Here is a 22418-nt window from a genome sequence, read left to right on the forward strand (position 1 = left end):
AGGTACTCGCAGGCAGAGCCGGATCTGCCATGAGGCTCTTCTGCTCTTCTCTCCTGTCCGGGAGAAGACTGACAGAGGCTACAGAGTCTGACCTACAGTACAGACAGGACACTCCTGGCTGCCTCTCCTCTCTTGCCTCCTCTCTGCTCCTCTGGCACACAGGAACAGATGCTGCTCGGGGGAAGATGTGCTGCACTGGATAAGTGTGTGTGTGTGTGTGTGTGTGTGTGTGTGTGGAGAGCGGGTGGTCAGGTGTGTGGAAGTGATGGGGGCTGAGAGTCCTTGTATGTGGTGGTGGTGGTGTGGGGGGAGTCTGGGGAGGGTAGATGTGTTTATAAGAGGGAGGCTGGAGAGGGGAGAGGTGTTATTGGGGTGGGAGGTGTTATAACGGGTGGCTGAAGAGGGGGGAGACGTGTTTTAAGAGGGGGGCTGAAGGGGGAGACATGTTTTAAGGGGGGCTGAAGAGGGGAGACGTGTTGTAAGGAGGGCTGAAGAGGGGAGACCTGCTGGGCACTTTGGTTCTCTTTTTTTGCAATGTAATTTGCTTGTTTATTTTTTTTATTGTCTTTCAATTAAGTATAGTTTACTATATTTAAAGGAAAATTGTCAGCAGAGCCACTTGGACTAACCAGTGATACTGTCTGGTATTGAAGGTGACACTGATAAAAACGATGCTCACCATGCCCGCATCCTGCTCTGTTATCTTCATTTTTCTAAATATGCAAATGAGCAACAATTGGCAAGGGAAGGGTTACAATACTTGCCTAGGGCACTGTGACACCAGCTCTGTTCGTTCAGCGCTCGGCCCGGCTGATCAGTATTCATTGCCCTCCTCTGCCTCTCCCCACTCTGTATTCTCATCTACTGCGCATGTACAGCTTTCTGGGTACACACGGAAGCGGCCTCAGTGCAGCTTCATAGTGGGTCTTCAGGTGTGTCTCCAGCTGTTGCAAAACTACAACTCCCAGCATGCCCAGATAGCCAAATGCTGTCCGGGCATGCTGGGAGTTGTAGCTTTGCAAAAGCTAGCTACACACTGTTTGGTAGAGAGATGTACATAAACACATAGGGGGGACATTTATCATTGGGTTTGCACCACTTCAATGTTCTAAATGTCCCTGCAAATTTTGCACAATAGCATTTTTTTTACACAATTTTCAGTAGAAAATCTTTCAAAGTTGTCTACTGCTTGGTGCACTGTATCCCACTTTTTGCAGTGGAGCTGTATTTATTATTTGCGCAAATTAATTTATAAGTTTTTTTGCGCAAACCTACACCTAATGGGACACGTACAAAAGTGTCAGATGCCAGAGCACAAAGCTTAAACCAATCTCTGCAGTTCACTGGTTTCTATATTTGCACAAAATTTATCAAGTCCTGTGCACCTTTTGGTAAATTTTGAGCAACTGAGCAAACAATACATCAAGCAAACAGGTAAAAGCTTTTCTACCTTACACCAACATTGATAAATGTCCCCCATACAGTACATGGTAGATTAAATTACATTATGGGCAGGAGGTGGAGGGAGGCAAGGAATAAAGATTAGCTGGGCTGAGTGCTGATGTCACAGTGCTCTAGACATGGATCGTAACCCTGCCTGTGCCACTTGCTGCTAATTTGCATATTCTGAAAAATGTAAATAATGGAAGAAAGGAGCGACTGATCCGGGCATGGTGAGCTTCGTTTTAATCAGGGTCACCCGCACTACCAGCCAGTACCACTGGTTAGTGTGGGTGACTCTGCTGACAGCTTTCCTTTAACTACAGTTATAGGGAACCTGTCATCAGTTTTATGCTGCCCAAACCACAGGTAGTATAAAACTGGTGCCGTCATTGCATTCGTGGGACACTATGAATTACACTGAGACACTCAGGTGTTTCAGAGTAATCATAATTTAAAAATGCCGCTTTGACCCGGGTACTAGTCCTTGGGGTGGGTCCAGTGACTTGTGCAGAATATAGCTGGGAAAATAGTAGGAAAATAAACATATATTTTAACATCCACCTCTCAAAATCTGAAACATTGCGCTTGTTGTTTTAAGAAAAAATCTTTTTTTTTCCTAACTTCCCAGATTCAAAAGAAATTTGTTAAAGGTGAACTCCACTACTTTACTTCTTATTCCCTATCCATGGCATTCTGGCTCTCTTCACCCATGGAGTGAGGGTCGACACCCCCCCTCCATTTATCTCTTTGGGAGAGCAGGCACAAGCATATAGCACTCCTGTATCTCTGGCTCTCCCATAGAGATGAATGCACTAGGAAAGTGTCATGCAAGAAATTGAAGGGGGTTCCAGTGGTCGGACCCCTTGTGATCAGACAGTTATCTCCTATCCTGTGGATAGGAAATAAGTAGCAGAATACCACTTTAAGCTTTGCAGTATTCAAGCTTTGATCAGTAAAAGTATGATGGTAATATGTATAGTGACAATATTCCTCCTTTTATATTGGTGTTATTGGTCTCAGTATAATTTGTGCAGAGGAAAAGTCGACCAGCTGCCCATAGCAACCAATCAGATTACTTCTTTCATTTTTGAAATGGCCTCTGAAAAATTTATGAAGCAAGCTGATAGGTTGCTATAGGTAACTGGTGGACTTTTCCTCTGCACGAGTTTTGATGAATCTCCCCCAATATTCCTCCTTATATACCTTATGTACTGTTTTATTTAGTAACTGCATGACTTCTCGAAAGGTATACAGTATAATTGTGCATGGAAAATGTACTTTTATTATATCAAATGTGTACAGGCAACATTTCTCCTGAAGAAAAGTCCTGGAGAGAACCGAAACCTTTCCTGTACATGTTGATGTAATATGTATACCTTGTTTCCTGGTTTTACCTGGAGGGCTCCAGTGGACTTGCTTTTGTATCCTTATTGAGACTTGGTCTCTCACAGACTGCCTGTAGCCGCTTTTGCTTGGTGGCTTCTTCCTTAAATGTGATACATTGATGACAGATTCCGTATATATATCCTGTTGGTAGTCGCCAGAATAAGATAACAGACGAACGGGACCACAGATCTGGGGCAGGATATGGTAGGGATGGCACTGATGACAGGTTCTCTTTGAGTCTGTCATGTTGCACACTTGATACAGCGCCCCTTGACTCAAAGCTTGAGACAAGGGGAACGGCATCAAGCCTGCAACATGAGGAAACAGAAGCCTGGCATATCAAGTGCTAGGCTTCATTGTCCCTTCCCTGCGACCTGTGCTGCCACAATGATGCATTGCTGTTGGGCTGATATACAAATATTTCCAGGGCTGGTTTTTATCTCCAGTCTAACCCTGGTGACGGAGTCCGTGCGGCCTATCGGCGAGTGGCCGAGCCTCCGACGCTGTTTTTCCAGGACCTCCGTGTCTATCTCTACTCGTGGCCGACACAGGTGAGGAGGCCGAGGAAGTGCAGAGGGAAGGGGTTCGGTTGGTTTAGGTGTTGGGTTGGAATGATTTGGAAGTGGAATGGCTGGGGGGTGTATATGTTTGTATGTATGTATGGTGTGTACATATGTATGATGTGTGTATGTAATGTATGCTGTGGGGGGAGGTGTATGTATGGTATGTGTATGCATAATGTGTGTGTATGTATGCTATGTGTTTGTGTGTGTATGTATATAATAGGGATCGACCGATATCGTTTTTTTTTTTTTTTTTTAGGGCCGATACCGATAATCTGTGGAGGTTAGGGCCGATGGCCGATAACTTATACCGATATTCCGGTTTAAGTGATCAGCTTTTTATCCCCCCCGCGACACCGCTGCAGATCATTGATTTAAAGCGGGTGCTTTAAATCAATGAACTGCAGCGGCTTTTGCGGTGCCATAGACCGCCGCCGCCACCCGCCTCTCTCCCCTGCCTGTCCTGGGGTCCTCCTGAGTCCTATCACCGCCAACGCACCCCCCACCGCACCGCCCCGGCCCCATTGCCTCCCCCATCCCCGGTTTTATAATTACCTGTGCCCGGGGTCCACTCTACATCTGGCTCCGGCGGCGTCCTCCTGAGCTGTCACTGTGCGCACGGACGGTGACGTCAAGGGCTCAGAAGGGAAGGAGCAACATCATTAGGATTTTGGAGAGTGAATTTTGCTAATATGGTTTTTGGGGGGCATGTCGCGTTTAGGAAGCCCTATGGTACCAGAACAGCAGAAAACTCCCCACATGGCATACCATTTTGGAAAATACACCCCTCAATGCATATAACAAGGGGTCCAGTGAGCCTTAACACCCTACAGGTGTTTGACGACTTTTCGTTAAAGTCGGATGTGTAAATGAGAAAAAATGTTTCACTAAAGTGCAGTTTTTCCCCCCAAATGTACAATTTTTCCCATCCAACTTAAATGAAAATTCTTCAAACACCTGTGGGGTGTTAAGGCGCACTATACCCCTTGTTACATTCCGTGAGGGGTGTAGTTTCCAAAATGGGGTCACATGTGGGTATTTATTTTTTTGCGTTTATGTCAGAACTGCTGTAAAATAAGCCACCCCTGTGCAAATCACCAATTTAGGCCTCAAATGTACATAGTGCGCTCTCACTCCTGAGCCTTGTTGTGCGCCCGCAGAGCATTTTACACTCACATATGGGGTATTTCCGTACTCGGGAGAAATTGCGTTACAAATTTTGGGGGTCTTTTTTTTTTTTTTTCTTTTACCCCTTGTGAAAATAAAAAGTATGGGGCAACACCAGCATGTTAGTGTAAATATTAAAAATTTTTTACACTAACAGGCTGGTGTAGCCCAAAAATGTTTGTGCAATTTCTCCCGAGTACGGAAATATCCCATATGTGGCCCTAAACTGTTTCCTTGAAATATGACAGGGCTCTGAAGTGGGAGAGCGCCATTCGCATTTGAGGACTAAATTAGGGATTACATAGGGGTATTCTACGCCAGTGATTCCCAAACAGGGTGCCTCCAGCTGTTGCTGAGGAGGAGGAGTTGTTTTGCAACCGCTGGAGGCTCCGTTTTGGAATCACTTCCGTACGATACATTTTTCATTTTTATTGGGGGGGGGGGGGGCAGTTTAAGGGGGTGTATATGTAGTGTTTTACCCTTCATTATGTGTCAGTGTAGTGTAGTGTAGTGTTTTAAGGGTACATTCACACTGGCGGGGGCCAAAACACTTGAAGGCTTTATTTATATAACAGTCAAAAGCAATACTTATACTTAGTGGGAGCTACATGCTCAAGTTGATGTAAAAGTAACCTCACACAATAAATCACTTAATACTATTTATTTATATAGAATTAAATTAGTGCCTCTGTACTTTCAGTAGTAGTTATGACAAGTTGATTTTTATTTTCTCTTTGTGAGGTTATTTAGCCCTTGAGGGTCCCCTTCATGGTACACAACTATTGTTTTCCATTCTTTCCATTCCAGGAGTTGGGATTACAGCTGGGCTGTTTGCCAGCATTGCTCATACATGGACTTGCTTTTCCTTACTTCTCTGGCCAGTCATAAAACTGCATCTCCTCCTTTTTTCTATGCCATGGCATAGTGCTATATCAAGTGTACTGGGCTGGAAGGATGATTTACAGTACAGTACTACAGTTGGGATGTGGGGGATAAGGGGGTTATTAATACATTGGATCTGTTTTTGTTTTTGTTTTATTTAAAGGTTATTTTCAATAAAACAACATAAATACCAATCGCAGTATCTGTCTGCTCAATATCAACAGGGTTGTACATATGGCAAAATAAGTGCCACATACCTTTAAGAAAAGAGAAATCCACATTGGTAGGTATATGAATTTCCCAACAATCATAACTTGGCTAGTATAGCAGAGCAGGAAGATACTGCACTAAAACGGGTAACCTGCAAAGAGGCCCACGACATGGAAACCATTTTAGAGGGGGAAAAAAGGGACCAGTTCAGTTCTGAAAAAGAATTAAGGGGCCGATATGTTTTGAGACAACCATAAATCACCCCTTTTTAAAAACTGCACCCCTTACCATATTCAAAGGGAAATTTAACTCCTCAGGTATTCTACAGAAATTAAATCTTCGGTAGATTCTGGGACATCATTTTTCATTTGCAGAGGTTTTTTTTGCAAACATTCATTGGAACCATTCTAGGATGTATGTGACATTTTGCAATACATTCCATTTTTACATGGAGTTATTTTATTTTTTTTTCTTCTTTTGTTACGATGTTCTTGTCAATGTTAAAGGGGTTATCCACCATAAGGTGATTTTAGTATGTACCTGGCAGGTAGTAATGGACATGCTTAGGAAGGATCTGCGCTTGTCTTAGGGCTAAATGGCTATGTTGTGAGATTACCATAATCCTGTGGCTACTTTTTGTGAACTGGTATTTCTTTGACTTTTCTTTTTTGACTACAAATCCCACAATTCCATTTTCCTCCCTCCCACACATCAGCCACCCCGCCCATTGAAAGACCTGTGGTTTTCAATCAAAGTGCCTACAGCTGTTGCATTAGTTGCAGATTGATCTCTCTCCCACCAAGCGATGGCTCCACCCATTGAAGCAGACAGGCTCCCTGTCATTAGCTGACTAGTGAGTCAGGTCTCGGCCGCATTGCAACCTGGGAAAAATCTGAGCCAAGTCATTTTGTATGCTGTTAAAAATAAATATTGGAGTGAAAATCACAGAAGAATTGTGAGAAAACAGTCACACACAGGTACAGACACTAAATTATGAACTACACTAACTTTACAGCCCCTGTAGCATAATCAAATAAAAAAAATTCCTAGAATACCCCTTTAATTTTATGCTGCAGATTTGTGCTAATATATGGTACACAATTTAGTGACTTTTTTTTTTTTAACGGTGTACTACTTTTTACACCGTAAAAATATCTTGTTTCTTCATTGCCATGATCTGAGTTTTTTTGTGGGATCAGATGACTTTTTTAGTGGTGCAATTTTGGGGTACAGTTGACATTTTAGTCACTTTTTTTTCTTTTTTAATGGTGTCATGTGTAACAATGACTTTTTTTTTTTCTTTCTTTTTCTAGCCGCACAAATTTGCCTCTATATTTCTAAGCCTTCTTGCATCCTAAAGCTATGTTAACAAAATGTAAAATTAAAGGAGTATTCCAGGATTTTTTTTTATTTGACTATGCTACAGGGGCTGTAAAATTAGTGTATTTCATAATATAGTGTCTGTACCTGTGTGCGGTGATGGTGGTCTCACAATTCTTCGGTGATTATCGCCCCAATATTTATTTTTTAGCAGCATACAAAATTACTCAGGTATCGGGATTTACCAGGTTGCAGTGCGTTGAGACCTGACATCATTAGTCGGGAGAAGGGAGTCTGTCCTGCTTCAATGGGTGGAGTGACTGCTGGGTGGGAGAGAGAGAATTTTGCAACAGCTGTAGGTACCCTGATTAGAAAACACTGGTGTATTACATTGAAGGGATCACAGGTGGGATTCAGTGGCTGGGGGTGACTGGTGTGTGGGAGGGGGGAAAGTGACCTCATACTTACAAACTATGGAACTATGGGATGTGTAGTTTAGAGAACGAAATTCAACAGGAAATACTCAGTTCTGGCAGGTGCATACTACTATAATCACCTTTTGGTGGATAACCCCTTTAAAGCAAAAAAACTGCCGTAAAATAGGTCGTTTTTATTCTTGAGTATTTGTTTCCCTTTGTTTGCTCTGATTTTATTTTATTACAAGGACATATCTTATAACATATCTTATACGTTACTCCGCCACTAAACTTTAATCTGTTTCTACCTTTTTATGCCCGTTTTTATGCATCAAAAATTTCCCCATATAAAGTTCAGTGGTTTATTTAAAAAATTGTCATCCTCAATTACTGTTACATTACTGTTTTCAGGTGCCAAAGTAATTTGATAATTGAGATAGGACTTGTTAATGCACTTGCCTTTCTGCACTTATTTAAGGATTCTGTGCAGCTGAAGGAATTGTGGAAGAAGATCTGTCACCACAACAGTGGCATGGAATTTCAGGATCACCGCTACTGGCTGCGCACCTACCCTAACTGCATTGTGGGGAAGGAACTAGTCAACTGGTTGATTAGAAATGGACACGTCACTACTAGGTAATGTACTGTGTGCAGGATTGTTTCATCACTAAATGTGGTGCTGTATTCATAGTAAGGTTTTAGAGATTATATTGGTTTTACAAGGTCAGTGAGTCAGGCTACAAAGCAAAGAAATTACATGTTAGTGTATGCAAACATAATAAGGCGATTGATTGAACGGTGGTATCTGTCAAAGTTATTTGTTTGCACAGTTATCTTAACAATGACACTCTGATCAATATCTTTAAGGCTAAGTTTCTAACTTGTTTTTTTTTTTTTTTTTACGCCAAGAAAAATGCCAATTCTGCCGCATGGCGTTTTTTCGGCCAAAAAACGCTGCGGCCAGATGTTAGCTGTAAATCAATGAGAAATCGCAAAATTCTTTTTCCACTTGCCGTTTTTCAGTTTGGCATTTTTTCACTCTTTTTTGGGCGTTTTCCAAAATCTCAGCATGTTTTCTCCCATAGAAGTCTATGGGAGTGAAAAAACGATATGTGGGTTTTAACTTTGGCGTTTTTGCAGGCGTTTTTTATAATTTTTGGGACTTTAGTGATCCAAAAAAAGTGATACCTTTTTTTAAATAAAATTTTCGTAGGGTACCTTTAAAAAAATAAAATAAAAGATACAGTAGTGAAGGAAAAAATTGTCTAACGAAATTCATATTTTTTATAACAAAATTGTTATTAATTTTTAAAACGGGGATCAATTTATGTGGGGGGTGGGGGACCTAAAAATGTAGCCGACAATAATAAAGATGTAGAGAGTGAGTGTGAGTGTGTGTGTGTGTGTGTGTGTGTGTGTGTTTTATTTTTTTTAATTTTTTACATTTTTTTTTTTAGGTTGTACTACTACTCCCAGCATTGAACACATTGTTCCATGATGGGAGTAGTAGTACCTTTACTAATTGACAGATCACCCGTTGCGATCCTCCTGTATAATGTGTAGATGCGGGCAGCCGCTCTTCTATGGTCCCCTGCACTGCCGTAAATATACACCTATTCATATTTCCCACTGAGAGCTGTGATTTGCCAGATGTTTCCAGCCAATCACAGCTCTCTGCAGGAAATATGAATAAGTGTATGTACGGCCGTGCAGGGGACCATAGAAGAGCGTCCGCCGCATCTATACTTTATACAGGAGGATCACGGCGAGTGTCAGGAGTGACATCCGCTGTGATATTTCCTTAACTGCAAGTATTACTACTCTCAACATGGAGCACACTCTGCTCAATGCTGGGAGCTGTAGTACTTGCATTAATAGATAGATCGCAACAGGTGTCAGAAATTACACTCTCTGTGATCTGTCTATTAATGCAGGTACTACAGCTCCCATCATGGAGCAGAGTTTGCTCCATGTTGGGAGTATTAGTGCCTGCAGGTAAGAACAGATCACAGCGGGTATCACTCCTGACATGCGCTGTGATCGTCCTATCTATTGTAGAGCTGTGGGGCGGCTCTATACAGCGCTCACATCTCTGCACTATACTCCGGCCAGTGATGTGAATAGAGCGGTGATTGGCTACAACCGGAGTACAGTGCAGAGATGCGAGCACTATATAGAGCCTCTGCTTTATTATGGACGATCGCATCGGGTGTCACGACTGACACCCGGGGCAATATGTCTATTAGTACAGGTACTACTACTCCCATCATGGAACAGTCTGTTCCATGCTGGGAGTACTAGTACTTCCTAAAAAAAAAATTAAAGTGAAACACACACACACTTTTTCCATCACTACTGCATCCTTTTTTTATTTTTTTGGTACCCAACAAATTTTTGGTACCAAAATAAAAAGGCCAAGGTGCAATTTCCACACAAATGAAAAAACATCAGAAAAAACGCCAGACGCAGGAAATTGCACTGGCATTTTTTCATGCGTTTTTTTTCAACCCAAAAAACGCAGGAAAAAAAAAAAGTACAAGTACAAACTTAGCCTAACACCCCTCTTCTGTACACATCAGACATCTAAACCCACACCTGCATGCATAAACCTCTTCCAGCGAATGATTTCTATATAAAACCTGTTGTTTTACCTTTAATACACAACTTTGCATGTTTGTATGTATGTATGTTGTATGTTCATTAGTTTGGTTTCATTTTCAGAGCTCAAGCTATAGCTATTGGACAAGCCCTTGTTGATGGCAGATGGCTGGACTGTGTCACCCACCATGATCAGCTTTTCCGTGATGAATATGCCTTGTACCGACCTCTTCAGGTAGTGAACTAACACCTCTATTCAATAGTAAATGAAACACGTCCTTATCCCGACCATCATACGTTATCAGGCATGTGGAAATCCTATTACCCGACACCTGGGACATGCAGTCCCGGGCACTGGGCAACTAAATTTTTTTAGCCCTGCTTTGGGCAAGCGGAGCCAAACCTTGTATTTTAAAATGGCGGTGCTCAGGGTGTATGGAACAGTATCCTGACTCGAGCCAGCTTCATATCTAGCGACCCCCAGCTGATTCCTGTAGCTGGGGGCTGCCGCTAATAGCCGCGGCCAGCTATTTACCATTTAGATCTTTGAAAGCACAATTTAAAGGGACTTTTAACCATCCCTGGTGGTCTAGTGGAGTGCCCCCCCATCCACTGTGGAAGTAGCCAGAGGGCTTACCTCTCATCCCATGACTGCTGAGAGCAGGCGTAGCCAAATGAGCACAGATCACACAGATCAATGGAGTTCTATAGAACTTCATTGATCTGTATGAGGAATCTAATGATTCATCCTAAAAGTCCCAAAAGATTAATAAAAGTTTAAAAAACACACATTAACCCCTTTCCTTATTAAAAGTTCACCTCACCCTACTTTTCAAATTTTCCATATAAAAAATGATAAATCTAAACATTCTGTATTGGTGCGTGTGTATTGTCCAAACTAATAAAACATAAAATTAAATATCCCTTACGGTCAGTGGCGTTGACATGAAAACATACCATACAGGATTGCATTTTTTAGAACATCATGTCCCAGAAAAAAGTTTAATGAAAAGTGATCAAAAAGTCCAATTAATTATTTTTGATATATTCCTTACATTGTTTGAAGCATATTCCTAATATATTTATCAGTCATTTCTCTCTATATTTGTGTTTTTTTCCCTCTGAAAAGTCAGCCACTGATTGACATGCAGGGAGCGAGTGCTGGACAGTAGGCAACTGACTGAATTCGGACTGATGGCCGGTCTGGATCAGTCTGAATTCAGAGGTGACGTCAGTCGCACTGCAGCCAGCACTAGGTGTTCTGTCCCTACATGAAGGCGAATAAAGGTGTAACTGATAGTGGCTGTGTGACTTTCCTACCTTCGTATCCTAGCAGTGGAGCAGACTGGACCAGCAGGAGCTCAGGCAGATGGATTCAGGCATAGACACAGTGATTAAATGAATGTGGGTTTATTTGACCCCAAAGCAATGACAAGCGGTGATACAATACTGTAATGGTAGCAGAGGTATTGATGCTATTCTGTATGAGTCTTTCCTGATACTGTAGAAACTGCTGCTCAGACTTTTGCTGAAACTTCTGCTGGTCAAAAACTGATACCTTCACAAGCCCAGAGATGAATGTCCAGTCACACAGCAAGCAGACTAAAAACTAAAATGGCTGCAGAAAGTGAGAAGAACCCAGACTGCCTAGCAACCACTCAGAACAGAAAAACTTTATCAACAATGAACAAGAGCAGTGGCATTAAGTGCACAAGTTCTGGCCAGCAGATGGCAGCAAAACAAGAATGCATAGAAACAACATAGTGAAGGGATAATTGCAATAGACAATTAGATAAATGCGAGGAGAACAGCACACTGAGGGACCCCTAGTGGCTGGCTTTTCAAAGGTAAATAAACCCACAAATATAGAGAGAATTGACTAATGAAATAAATTAGGAACATGTTTCAAATAATGTAAGGAATAATATATCAAAAATAAAGCTTGATAACAGTGACCATTTAAGATTTTTTTAAATTGGTAAAACATGACGGAAACTAAACATATTTGGTGTTGCTGTAATCAGGCGGTAAAATATCAGTTTTAAAATAACATGTTAGTTTGACCACAAGGTGATTGACAACATTTTTTTTTTCTAAATTTCATTTTCTTTTTCAATTTCAAGTCACAAATATTTTTTTTAGTTTAGGAGCATATATTATCCAAAAATGAAAGGTGTCATTACAAAGTACAATTGGTCCCGCAAAAAACCAACCTTCATTTGGCTCTGTAGATGGGGGGAAAAAATGAGTTATGGCTATTATAGGGCAAGGAGGTAAAAATGAAAGTGCAAACACTAAATAAATTAACTAATAAAGTCCTTATTTACATACCATTTTGGTTGAAAATAAATTGTGTACCAGGACAAGCAGATTGTTATGAGGGACAAGTTGTTTGTGCACTGTTTTAGTCCCCTGGACATTTTTTTTTCCCACGCTTTCACACCTCTGATTATGCATAGGGGGACTCAGGAATTCTCATGTCTTTATATTTAAAAAACAAAACAAATACAGCCTTGGCATAAATGCAACACATTCTGTTTGTCCAGTGCTTACTATAGAGAGAACTTTCCTGTCTATACAGTTTGCACACTAGCAGCCACCTAACGCAACCATCAACAAGTGTGTTACACACACAGGTCACAGTGGGAGATTTATTAAAACCTACCAAAAAGAAATGGGGGGCTCAGCTCAAATACTTAGCATGGTGCTATTGAGTGCAAACCATAAATTATAAAAGGGAATGCACCATAAACCATGTACACCCATGTGATGCTAATATTAATAAAGTTTATTAGGGCAACACAAAAAAAGACATCACATATAAAAGCACTAAAAAAAAGCTCATCAAGAATCTACCCACAACATGAGAGGACCCGTACTGATCTTTCTATTTACAACCCGTACAAAAAATAACATGACAAAATATCTGGTAGCTGCTTCCTCTATTGTAAACACACAATTCCCATAAATATTTAAACACAATGTAATGTTTCCTTGGAATACAGTAAAGTGTAAGTGCTAGAAAAGGTGAACAATATCAATGCAATGTAAAGTTGGGTAACTTAAATAATTACAAAAGTGAGGTGCAATACAGCAGTACCAATCAAAGGGAAAAAGGGTAGCAATGATGATGAAGGTACAGAGTCCACTGGAATTCCACACATTCCATCGCAGAGCAACTTCCTCAGGGGAGGATGTGTTTTATTGTGTTGCCTTAATAAACTTTATCAATATTAGCATTAAATGGGTGTGAATTATCTATGGTAGATTTATTAAAACATGTCTAGAGGAAAAAGTGGTGCAGTTGCCTGTAGCAACCAATTATATTGCTGCTTTTATTTTTCACAGGCCTCTTTAAAAATAAAAGAAGCAATCCAGTTGCTATGTGCAACTGCACAACTCTTCCTCTCCACAGCAGGGGTGTGGGGAAATAAAAAAAATACTTGTCCAAGAGACTAAAACGGAGCACAATCTACTTGTCCCTCATGAAAATCCACTTGTCCTGGTAGACAAAATAATTGTAATCAAAATAGTAGGTAAATTTGGTGTTTTTTTTTTTTTTTTTTTTACATTAAGGCCATAGACCGTACTGGAAATAAAAATGTAATTTTTTTATATAATTTGGACAATTACGCACGGGCCAATACCAAATTTGTATATTTTTATTATGTTTACATATTTTTTTTATATGGAAAATGAGGAGGGTGATATGAACTTTTAATATGGAAGGGGTTAATGGGTGTTTTTTAAAACTTCTTCTTTTTTTAAATACACTTTATTAGGAGGAATCATTAGATTCCTCATACAGATCAGTGCAGTTCTATGAATGCAGAGGTAAGCCCTCCGGCTATCTCCACAGGGGATCGCCCCCAAACCCCTCCCCCCGCAATGGAGGGGGGGGGGGGTTGGGGGCGATCCCCTGTGACCACTAGACCACCAGGGATGGTTATAAGAAACCTTTAGACTCCGCTGTCAACTTTGACAGCAGTGATCTGAAAGGTTAAAAGCCACAAGCCGGGCTATTAGCGGCGGTCTCGGCATGTGAAATCAGCCAGGGGCCATCAGGTTTGGAGCGGGCTCGAGTCAGGAGTCCGCTCCGTACACCCTGAGCACCGGTGTGAGGTGCAGACTTGTGTCCCATGCAAGTCTGCGCCCGCTCCTCCCGTCACTCTGCACCTCACACCGGCCCTGCTAGCCCGATCCAGGGCTAAATGTATGAAAAATTCACCTGCCCGGTACTACATGTTCCGGGTGTTGAGCGATAGGATTTCCACATCCTCGCCAATGGTTTTGATAAATCTCCCCATAATGTTGCCATTTGAGGCTGCAAACCTCATGATTCATACTGAGTAGTGCAGGTTCCTCAGGTTTCTCCTAGTTTTAAAGCCAAATGAAGAACTGTCATTAGCATCGGTGCTAATTTTGGCTAGACTAAGAACCTGTATTGGCCCATTAAGTGGATTAAAGGACCACTACCAAACCTGCATTTCATCACAACTCTTTCTGGATTTCCCATATCTCACTGAGCTTTCTCTGAATATAATATGCACTTAATGAAACCTGGAATGCAGGTACGACGGGTAATTTGGGGACCTCCAACAGCCATTCCTGTAACTATCACTCAATATACAGCTCTGGAAAAAGAATTATGAGGCCACTTCAAAATGATCAGTTTTTCTAGTTTTAATATTCACAGTTGAGTAAAATGAACAGTTTTGTTTTATTCTATAAACTACTGACAACCTTATTCCCATTGTCTAGGACTTAATGCATCAGGGTGTAAATGTACGCCCTGGAGCGCTAACACTCACTACTAATGAAGGTGAGCCACATCCCACCACTTCCAGTCATTATTACTTAAGATGCTGTGATCAATGCTGAGGAAAACATCCAAAGTAGCAAGTTACAGGTGCCGGTTAGCTCATGGAGCTTATGGGACCCTGCAACGTGATCACGGGGGTCCCAGATCGCTGGTCCAGTGAACAGGCATAGCCGGACTGTACCCACATAGCATTATACAGTAAATACAGTCTAATGATTACATATAAAATTCCCCTATGGGAACTTATAAAGTGTAAAATATAAAAAGGTTTCTAAAATTATAGCCTCTCTTGTAATAGAAAAAAAATCACAAAAAAGAAAAAGCATATTTAGTATTGCCGTGCATGGAACTGCCTGAACTATTCAAATAAAATGCATATGATCCTGCACAGTAAACAACGTAAACTTAAAAAATAACAAATGGAAAAAATGTATATTTTTTTACCTAAACGAGAAAATAAGTGATCGAAAAGTTCCATGAAAGCGAAAATGCTTACTAAACAATTGGATACTCTATAAACCTATAAACAAATAATATATATATATATATATATATATATATATATATATATTATTACATACATACATAAAACAAAAATGCTTTACAGAGAAGAAACCCACTCTAAAGTGTATCCAATCTGACACATACAATTATCTAGAATTCTGAAGACTGCATTAGGCTTTTTCCACTGATACATACAGCTCTGGAAAAAAAATTGGAGATCACTGCAAAATGATCAGTTTCTCTGGTTTTAATATTCAAAGTTTTGTTTTATTCCAAAAACTACAGATAACATTACACATACAAATTCCAAATAAAGATATTGGCCCAGATTTATCAAACTGTGTGAGAGAAAAAAATGGAGAGATTTTTCCACAGCGACCAATGACTGCTCATCTAACGACCTCTGGTAAAGTGAAAGCTGAGCTGTGATTGGCTGCTGTGGAAAAGTCCCTCCACTTTTTCTCTCACACAGTTTGATAAATCTGGGCATTTAGAGTTTTTGCTTATTTATTAATTAATATATTTGTGTTTGCAGAGCACAGAGTTCTCGGAGACCCCATCGCCTGACAGTGACTCAGTGAATTCTGTAGAAGGTCATTCTGAACCATCTTGGTTTAAAGACATCAAATTTGATGACAGTGATACAGAACAGATTGTGGATGAAGGAGAAGACAACTTAACCAGTAAGCTAAATAAATATATCAAACAATATGAACAAGTCTAAAAACATTGCCATACCTTTGCACCAAGCATCTGTTAGTGATTTTGATGTGTGCGTACACATGTATTTCAGTATATGGCGCTGTTACTGAAGCATACATTAGGCCCTGTTTGTGTACAGATGTATTACGTTATTGACCTGAGCAGTCTATCACTTTTCATTATATGATTAGATCAGGGCTGCAGGAAAGCATGCAAATATTTAGTATGAAACCTGAATGTGGGAGCTGTGGAGTGAAACTAATACAGCAAGAGATTTATGATGTTTTAACCACTAACAGCTTGTTTTCCAAACTTCCTATAGTGTATGTTGTGGTGGTTTTTCCTCTGCTAGTTCTGACTTTTGGTTAACAGCAGTTCCACCGTTTGCTTACCAGCCTTTAGTAGTAGTACATTTATATTCTGAAATATAGATTTTGTAGTGCAATGTCCCCAAGGATCGGTCCTGATGTTCAACTAAATATTCTTATCTTGTCCCCTTTTATACAACCTACTTGTTGGTTGCATTTAAGGACTGAACTTGGGGACCTCCATTTACTAAATGTAGTTTTTCTCCCTCCACCCTGGTTACCCTTTGTTTCCCTTCTCCTTTTCCTTTTGCTTTTCTCACCTTGCTGTATCTTGCAAAGATTCTACAAGCCCTAGCAAACGCACGTCAGTCAGCAGCTTCCAATCTGCTATGGATAGTGACTCGGCCGCTTCCATCAGCCTCAATGTAGAGATGGACAACGTCAACTTCCACATCAAGAAGCACTCAAAGTATCCCCATGTGCCCCCTCACCCTGCTGACCAGAAAGGTACTAAGTTGATCAATGAAGGCCTTTACCATGATGATGCAATTGTGTTAACTTTTTTATAAAAACTTTGATTTTTCATTCTCTGGTAAGTTTCCTTAAAAAAAAAAAAAAAATAAATCTGTCTCACCAAAACATAATTATTATGATTATCATTTTATAATTGTTATACTCTTAAATGACTACAGACAATAGGCAGGTAATACTTTAAAAGGACAGTGTGTGTGGTCATGTAATACTGTCTGTTCTCATTTATATTAGACATTGAGGGCATCTTCCTTTCTCTTAAAGGAAATATGTAAGGGTGCATGCACACCACGTTTTTGCTATACAGTTCCCATATACAGTTTCAAGTTAAAAACCTTATGGAACTGTATAGAAAACTATATGCATTGACTTAACGTTGTAAACTGTATGTCAAACGCATCATCCGGTTTAGTCCGTTTTGCATCCTGTACGGTTTTGTCCGTTTTTTTTAGTCTACCAAATTTTTTGGTCCGGGTGAGAAACTGTATTAAACCGTATGTGTGTAGTTTATTTTATATTTTTTTAACATGGGAGTCAAAGGGAACTTTACAGAACCGTATGTGCATACAGTTCCATCCGGTTTTCACCATACGGTTTTTGATTTTGCACATTTTTTTGTCTTGGAATTTCATTGTGAAACTTCATTCAAAATGGAGTGGAAAGTTAAAAACGTATACGATTTTTTTCTTTAAAAATGGATGCAGCCGGACATCATTTTTCAAACTGTATACGGTTTTCAACCGTATATGGGTTAAAATTTGTACACACGTTTTGATACAGTTTAGTCAGGTTTTGAGGAATCCATTTTTCATCAAAAACCTGATACGGGACCTGTATTGCATAAAACGTGGTGTGCATGCACCCTAAGATCTATTTACTGCTAATAGCTACAGACACCATTGGATAGCTCTTAGGGTATAAAAGCAAACTGTACCTTTCCTGGAGCTCAGCCGAGTGTAAAGGAGGCAGACCTGAGCTGCTCATGCATCACCTTGGCTCTGCCTCCTTGAAGCTTGGCTGAGAAATAAAAACCTTTTTTTTTTTAAGTTTGGCAACCGCTACTAGCTCCAGGAAAGGTACCATTTACTTTTTACACCCCAACAGCTATTCAATGATTGTATGTAGCTCTTAGCAGTAAAATCAAGTGACAAAATGACTTTAAACCAACATCTAGTGTGTGTAATATATTATTTATAGTTGTTGTTATCAAACTTTTCTTCACCATTTACTCACATTTGTGTATTGTATTCATGTATTCTGTTTGCAGTGCTTTTGTGAAGGGAAGTTCATTACTGCTTCTACATGTAGTGTGTATTTTTTTTGTCTGTGCATGCACTTTGGAATTGATCTCTTTTGGGTATATATGCATTATTTTTTTTCTTATGTTTTAAGGAATGCATTTAGTTTTTCTGCATGCTATTTTTTTCTCACCAAAGGCTATAAAATTCATGGAAACCTCTAACAAGCCAAGAAAATACAATATTCAAACATGGTAAGAAGAAAAAAATGAAGCTTCAGCACTCACCCAGATGGATGCAATCCTTTTATTTCAATTCAACAACAGCATATAAGGCAGCTGGCCGGTTGTGGGGAGGGTGGAAGAGGATGCCGCAGCCGAAGCCGCGGGGATGAAGGCAATTAGTTTCGCGGGTTAACCGTTTCTTCTGGCCTTCTGGATTGCATCCATCTGGTGCTGAAGCTTCATTTTTTCTTCTTGCCATAAGATCTCTAAAATGTTTTTCTAATTTAAAAAATGTAAGCTAGTATTTATAAAGTAGACTTTGATAATGTATGCCACGTATATTTTATATAAATGTGGTGCATGTAACCATTGGATACGTACTTCAGTATCCTTTTATTTAGGTATTAAGTGTATGTTATGGCACTTTTTAACCCCTTAAGGACCCGGGCTTTTTCCATTTTTTCATTTTCAATTTTTCCTCCTTAACTTTAAAAAATCATAACTCTTTAAAATTTTCACCTAAAATTCTATATGATGGCTTATTTTTTGCATCACTAATTCTACTTTGTAATGACATTAGTCATTTTACCCAAAAATCTACGGTGAAATGGGAAAAAAAAATCAATGTGCGACAAAATTGATGAAAAAACACTATTTTGTAAGTTTTGGGGTCTTCCGTTTTTACGCAGTACATTTTTCGGCAAAAATGATACCATATCTTTATTCTGTAGGTCCATACGGTTAAAATTATATCCTACTTGTATAGGTTTGATTTTGTATCGCTTCAGAAAAAAAATCATGAATACATGCAGGACAATTTATACGTTTAAAATGGTCATCTTCTGACCCCTATAACTTTTTATTTTTCTGTGTTCAGAGCGCTATGAGGGCTCATTTTTTGCACCGTGATCTGAAGTTTTTAGCGGTACCATTTTTGTTCTGATCAGACTTTTTGATCACTTTTTATTAACTTTTTTGTGGTATAAAAAGTGATCAAAAATGCGCTATTTTGGACTTGAATTTTTTTGCGCGTACGCCATTGAACGTGCGGTTTAAAAAGCGGTATATTTTTATAATTCGGACATTTCCGCACGTGGCGATACCACATGTTTATTTTTATTTTTATTTACACTGTGTTTTTTTTATTCTTGGAAATGCCGGGTGATTCAAACTTTTATTAGGGGAAGGGATAATTGAAAGGGTTAATGATGATTTTTTTACACTTTTCTTATGCAATATTATAGCTCCTATAGGGGGCTATAACATTGCATTAACTGATCTTTAACACTGATTGATTCATCTCCATAGGAATGGAATCAATCAGTGTTTTCGGCGATTGAATGCTCAAGCCTGGATCTCAGGCTTGAAGCATTCAATCGACGATCGGACTGCAGGAAGGAAGGTGAGAAGACCTCCTCCTGTGCTACAGCTGTTCGGGATGCTGCGATTATACCGCAGCGATCCCGAACAGCTCCCTGAGCTAACCGGCACTTTTTACTTTCACTTTTAGTCTCGTAGCTCAGCTTTGAGCGCGCGGCTAAAGGGTTAATAGCGCGCGGCACCGCGATCAGTGCCGCGCGCTATTAGAGGCGGGTCCCGGCTTCATTATGACGCCGGGCCCGCCGCGATATGATGCGGGGTCACCGTGTGACCCCGCGTTATATCGCAGGACCGGAACCCAGGACGTACTCATACGTCCTGGGTCCTTAAGAGGTTAAAATCATTTTTATATGACTAGTTGGATACATTGCTGAGACCCCAACCAATCAAAACTTTTGGCATGTAGTGAAAATTACTTTTTAATTATTATTTTTTGTTAATGACAGGGACACGTTAATGTACAGGTAAGGCTACCTTCACACGGCCGTTAGTATCAGCTGTCTACAGACTCCTGCAGCCGGGACTACTACTACTCCCATCATGGAACAGACTTCTTTTCATGATGGGAGTAGTAGTTCCCCGGCTGCAGGAGTATGCAGGTGGTTGGGAGGCTAGATTAGTGCATATGTTACTACCCTCATCATGGAGCAAAGTCTGTTACATGTTTGGGGGTAGTAGTACAGGGGCTGAGGGATTGATCACACAGAATCTCACTTCTGAGACCCGATGCGATCAGAGGTTATTAACCAGGGGAGCGGGCAGCATGCTCCGCAACCCTGCAATGTAGATCGTGTGTGTGTGTGTTTTACATTCATTCTCAAATACCCCGCCGGGAGCTCTGAATGGCCGGCACTGGGTGTCCATTCAGGGCTCCCGGCGGGGATTTTATGTAAGCACTACAGGGGGCAATATACATAGCTAGCGCCACTGCGCTAGCTATGTATATTGCCCTCGCTGCGCAACCTACACATCTTGCCCCACTGCAGCGCTTCTATGCATATGGTACTGCAGCGCATCAGGGGAGCCGGGAACGCGGTGTAATGCTTCCCCAGAAGCCAGTGTAGTGCAACATTACAATCTTCGCTAATGACTTGAAAAACCCCGCTGGGAGCCCTGAATGGCCCTTGGTGCCGGCCATTCAGGGCTCCCGGCGGGTATTTGAAAATGAAAGTAAAACTTACACACAATCTACATTGCAGGGTTGCGAAGCATGCATCAATCCCTCAGCCCCAGTACTACTATTAGGTAGGTTAGTAGTACAAGCACTAATCTAGCTTACCCAGACTCCTGCAGCCTGGAAACTACTACTCCATCATGGAAACAAGTCTGTTTCATGATGGGAGTAATAGTAATCCCGAAGCACAGCAAGAGTTTGCTAATTTCACTCATTTGAGCTTGCTCAGAAGTAATAACAGTTCAAATATGGATATTAACCCGGTGCAAACGGATGACATTAAAGGCTCATCCATTTGCCATAGACTTCAATGTTACATTTTTAATATCCACTTCTATTCCGTTATTTTTCCCCCATCGAAAAAAACAGAACAGGAAACAAAAGGGTGGTAAAGGATTGTAAAAAAAAATCCCATTGACATCAATTTGATTATTTTACAGCCGTTTGCAACCAGTTAAAAAAAATTATTAAACGGATTGCACAACGGGCATGAATTTACGGGGGGCAGACGGCTATGTGAATGAGCCCTAAGGCATCACACCTAAGTGTGACATTCTAGTGGTGGAATTAATTTGAGGTTTCAAGAGAATACATCTTATTTGGAATACTAGTCGTGGGGGATAATGCATAAAGTGAGGCAAAAGGGGAAACATTAACGCATAGGTAGATGTGGAACTCTAAAGCGGTACTCCGACGCTAAGACATTTTATCCCCTATCCAAAGGATAGGGGATAGGTTGCCTGATCGCGGGGGTCCTGCAGCTGGGGACCCCGTGACCTTGCACGCAGCACCCCGTTACAATCAGACCCGGAGCATGTTTGCTCCGGGTCTGATTATTGGCTATCACGGGGCTGGAGCATTGTGACGTCACGGCCCTGCCCCCGTGTGATGTCATGCTCCGCCCCCTCAATGCAAGCCTCCCCCGCGATCAGGCATCTTATCCCTTATCCTTTGGTTAGGGGATAAGATGTCTTAGTGCCGGAGTACCACTTTAAATGGTGGATTAGGCCAAAACAGATGTGTGCCATTGTAGGTTTTTCCTCCTGCATTACTATGCCCAAAACTAAAATGATTAGGTAGACCTTATTAGATAGACCAATGGCAATCCCAGACCAGGCCTGACAACACCACTGCTGCATATACTTAGACAGCCACATCTTTATCCCTGGCACATTGATATTGTTCTGCAGTCCTGAAGTTGAGATCATTTGTCCTATGTCACACAAATCTAAGTTACTCCTCAATTGCTGGTTTTGCCCTGAGCATCTGTATCAGCAGCTTTGCCCATCAGTACACACCAAGGGAAAATAAAGTGGAATAAAATAAGCTCTGCCTAATCTTTCGTCTTCTTCATTGAGGATATGGTTGGGGTGCTGTATGCTAAAGGTGTCTGCTTCCCTTGCTTGCTGTATCTATCTTGATGTGTCTAGTTGTCTATCTTTAGATATACACATCTAAGTGATCATTACATTACATCACAGCAAAGTGGGACCCTCATGCTGACGTCTCTTCACCACCATAAGACATGGAGCAATGGAAGAACGTGGACT

General features: G+C 40.8%; 1 protein-coding gene across 8 annotated transcripts in view; it reads left to right on the forward strand.

Annotated features, from left to right (window-relative positions):
* Positions 1–22418, forward strand: part of PIKFYVE (phosphoinositide kinase, FYVE-type zinc finger containing) — a 301144-nt gene that overhangs the window by 64241 nt on the left and 214485 nt on the right. For 6 of the 8 annotated variants that reach the window (XR_008847336.1, XM_056536875.1, XM_056536876.1 and 3 more), the window contains exons 9-12: positions 7866–8023; positions 10109–10220; positions 15847–15994; positions 16661–16828. Coding sequence is in view for 7 of the 8 variants with exons in the window: in XM_056536875.1 (XP_056392850.1) it covers positions 7866–8023; positions 10109–10220; positions 15847–15994; positions 16661–16828 (586 nt within the window). In the remaining variant the exon portion in view is untranslated. The remainder of the gene's footprint in view (positions 1–7865; positions 8024–10108; positions 10221–15846; positions 15995–16660; positions 16829–22418) is intronic. The other 2 variants (XM_056536878.1, XM_056536877.1) reach the window with 1 other exon arrangement.

This window comes from Hyla sarda, chromosome 8 (assembly GCF_029499605.1).
Source record: "Hyla sarda isolate aHylSar1 chromosome 8, aHylSar1.hap1, whole genome shotgun sequence".
In the NCBI taxonomy this organism is placed as follows: Eukaryota; Metazoa; Chordata; class Amphibia; order Anura; family Hylidae; genus Hyla; species Hyla sarda.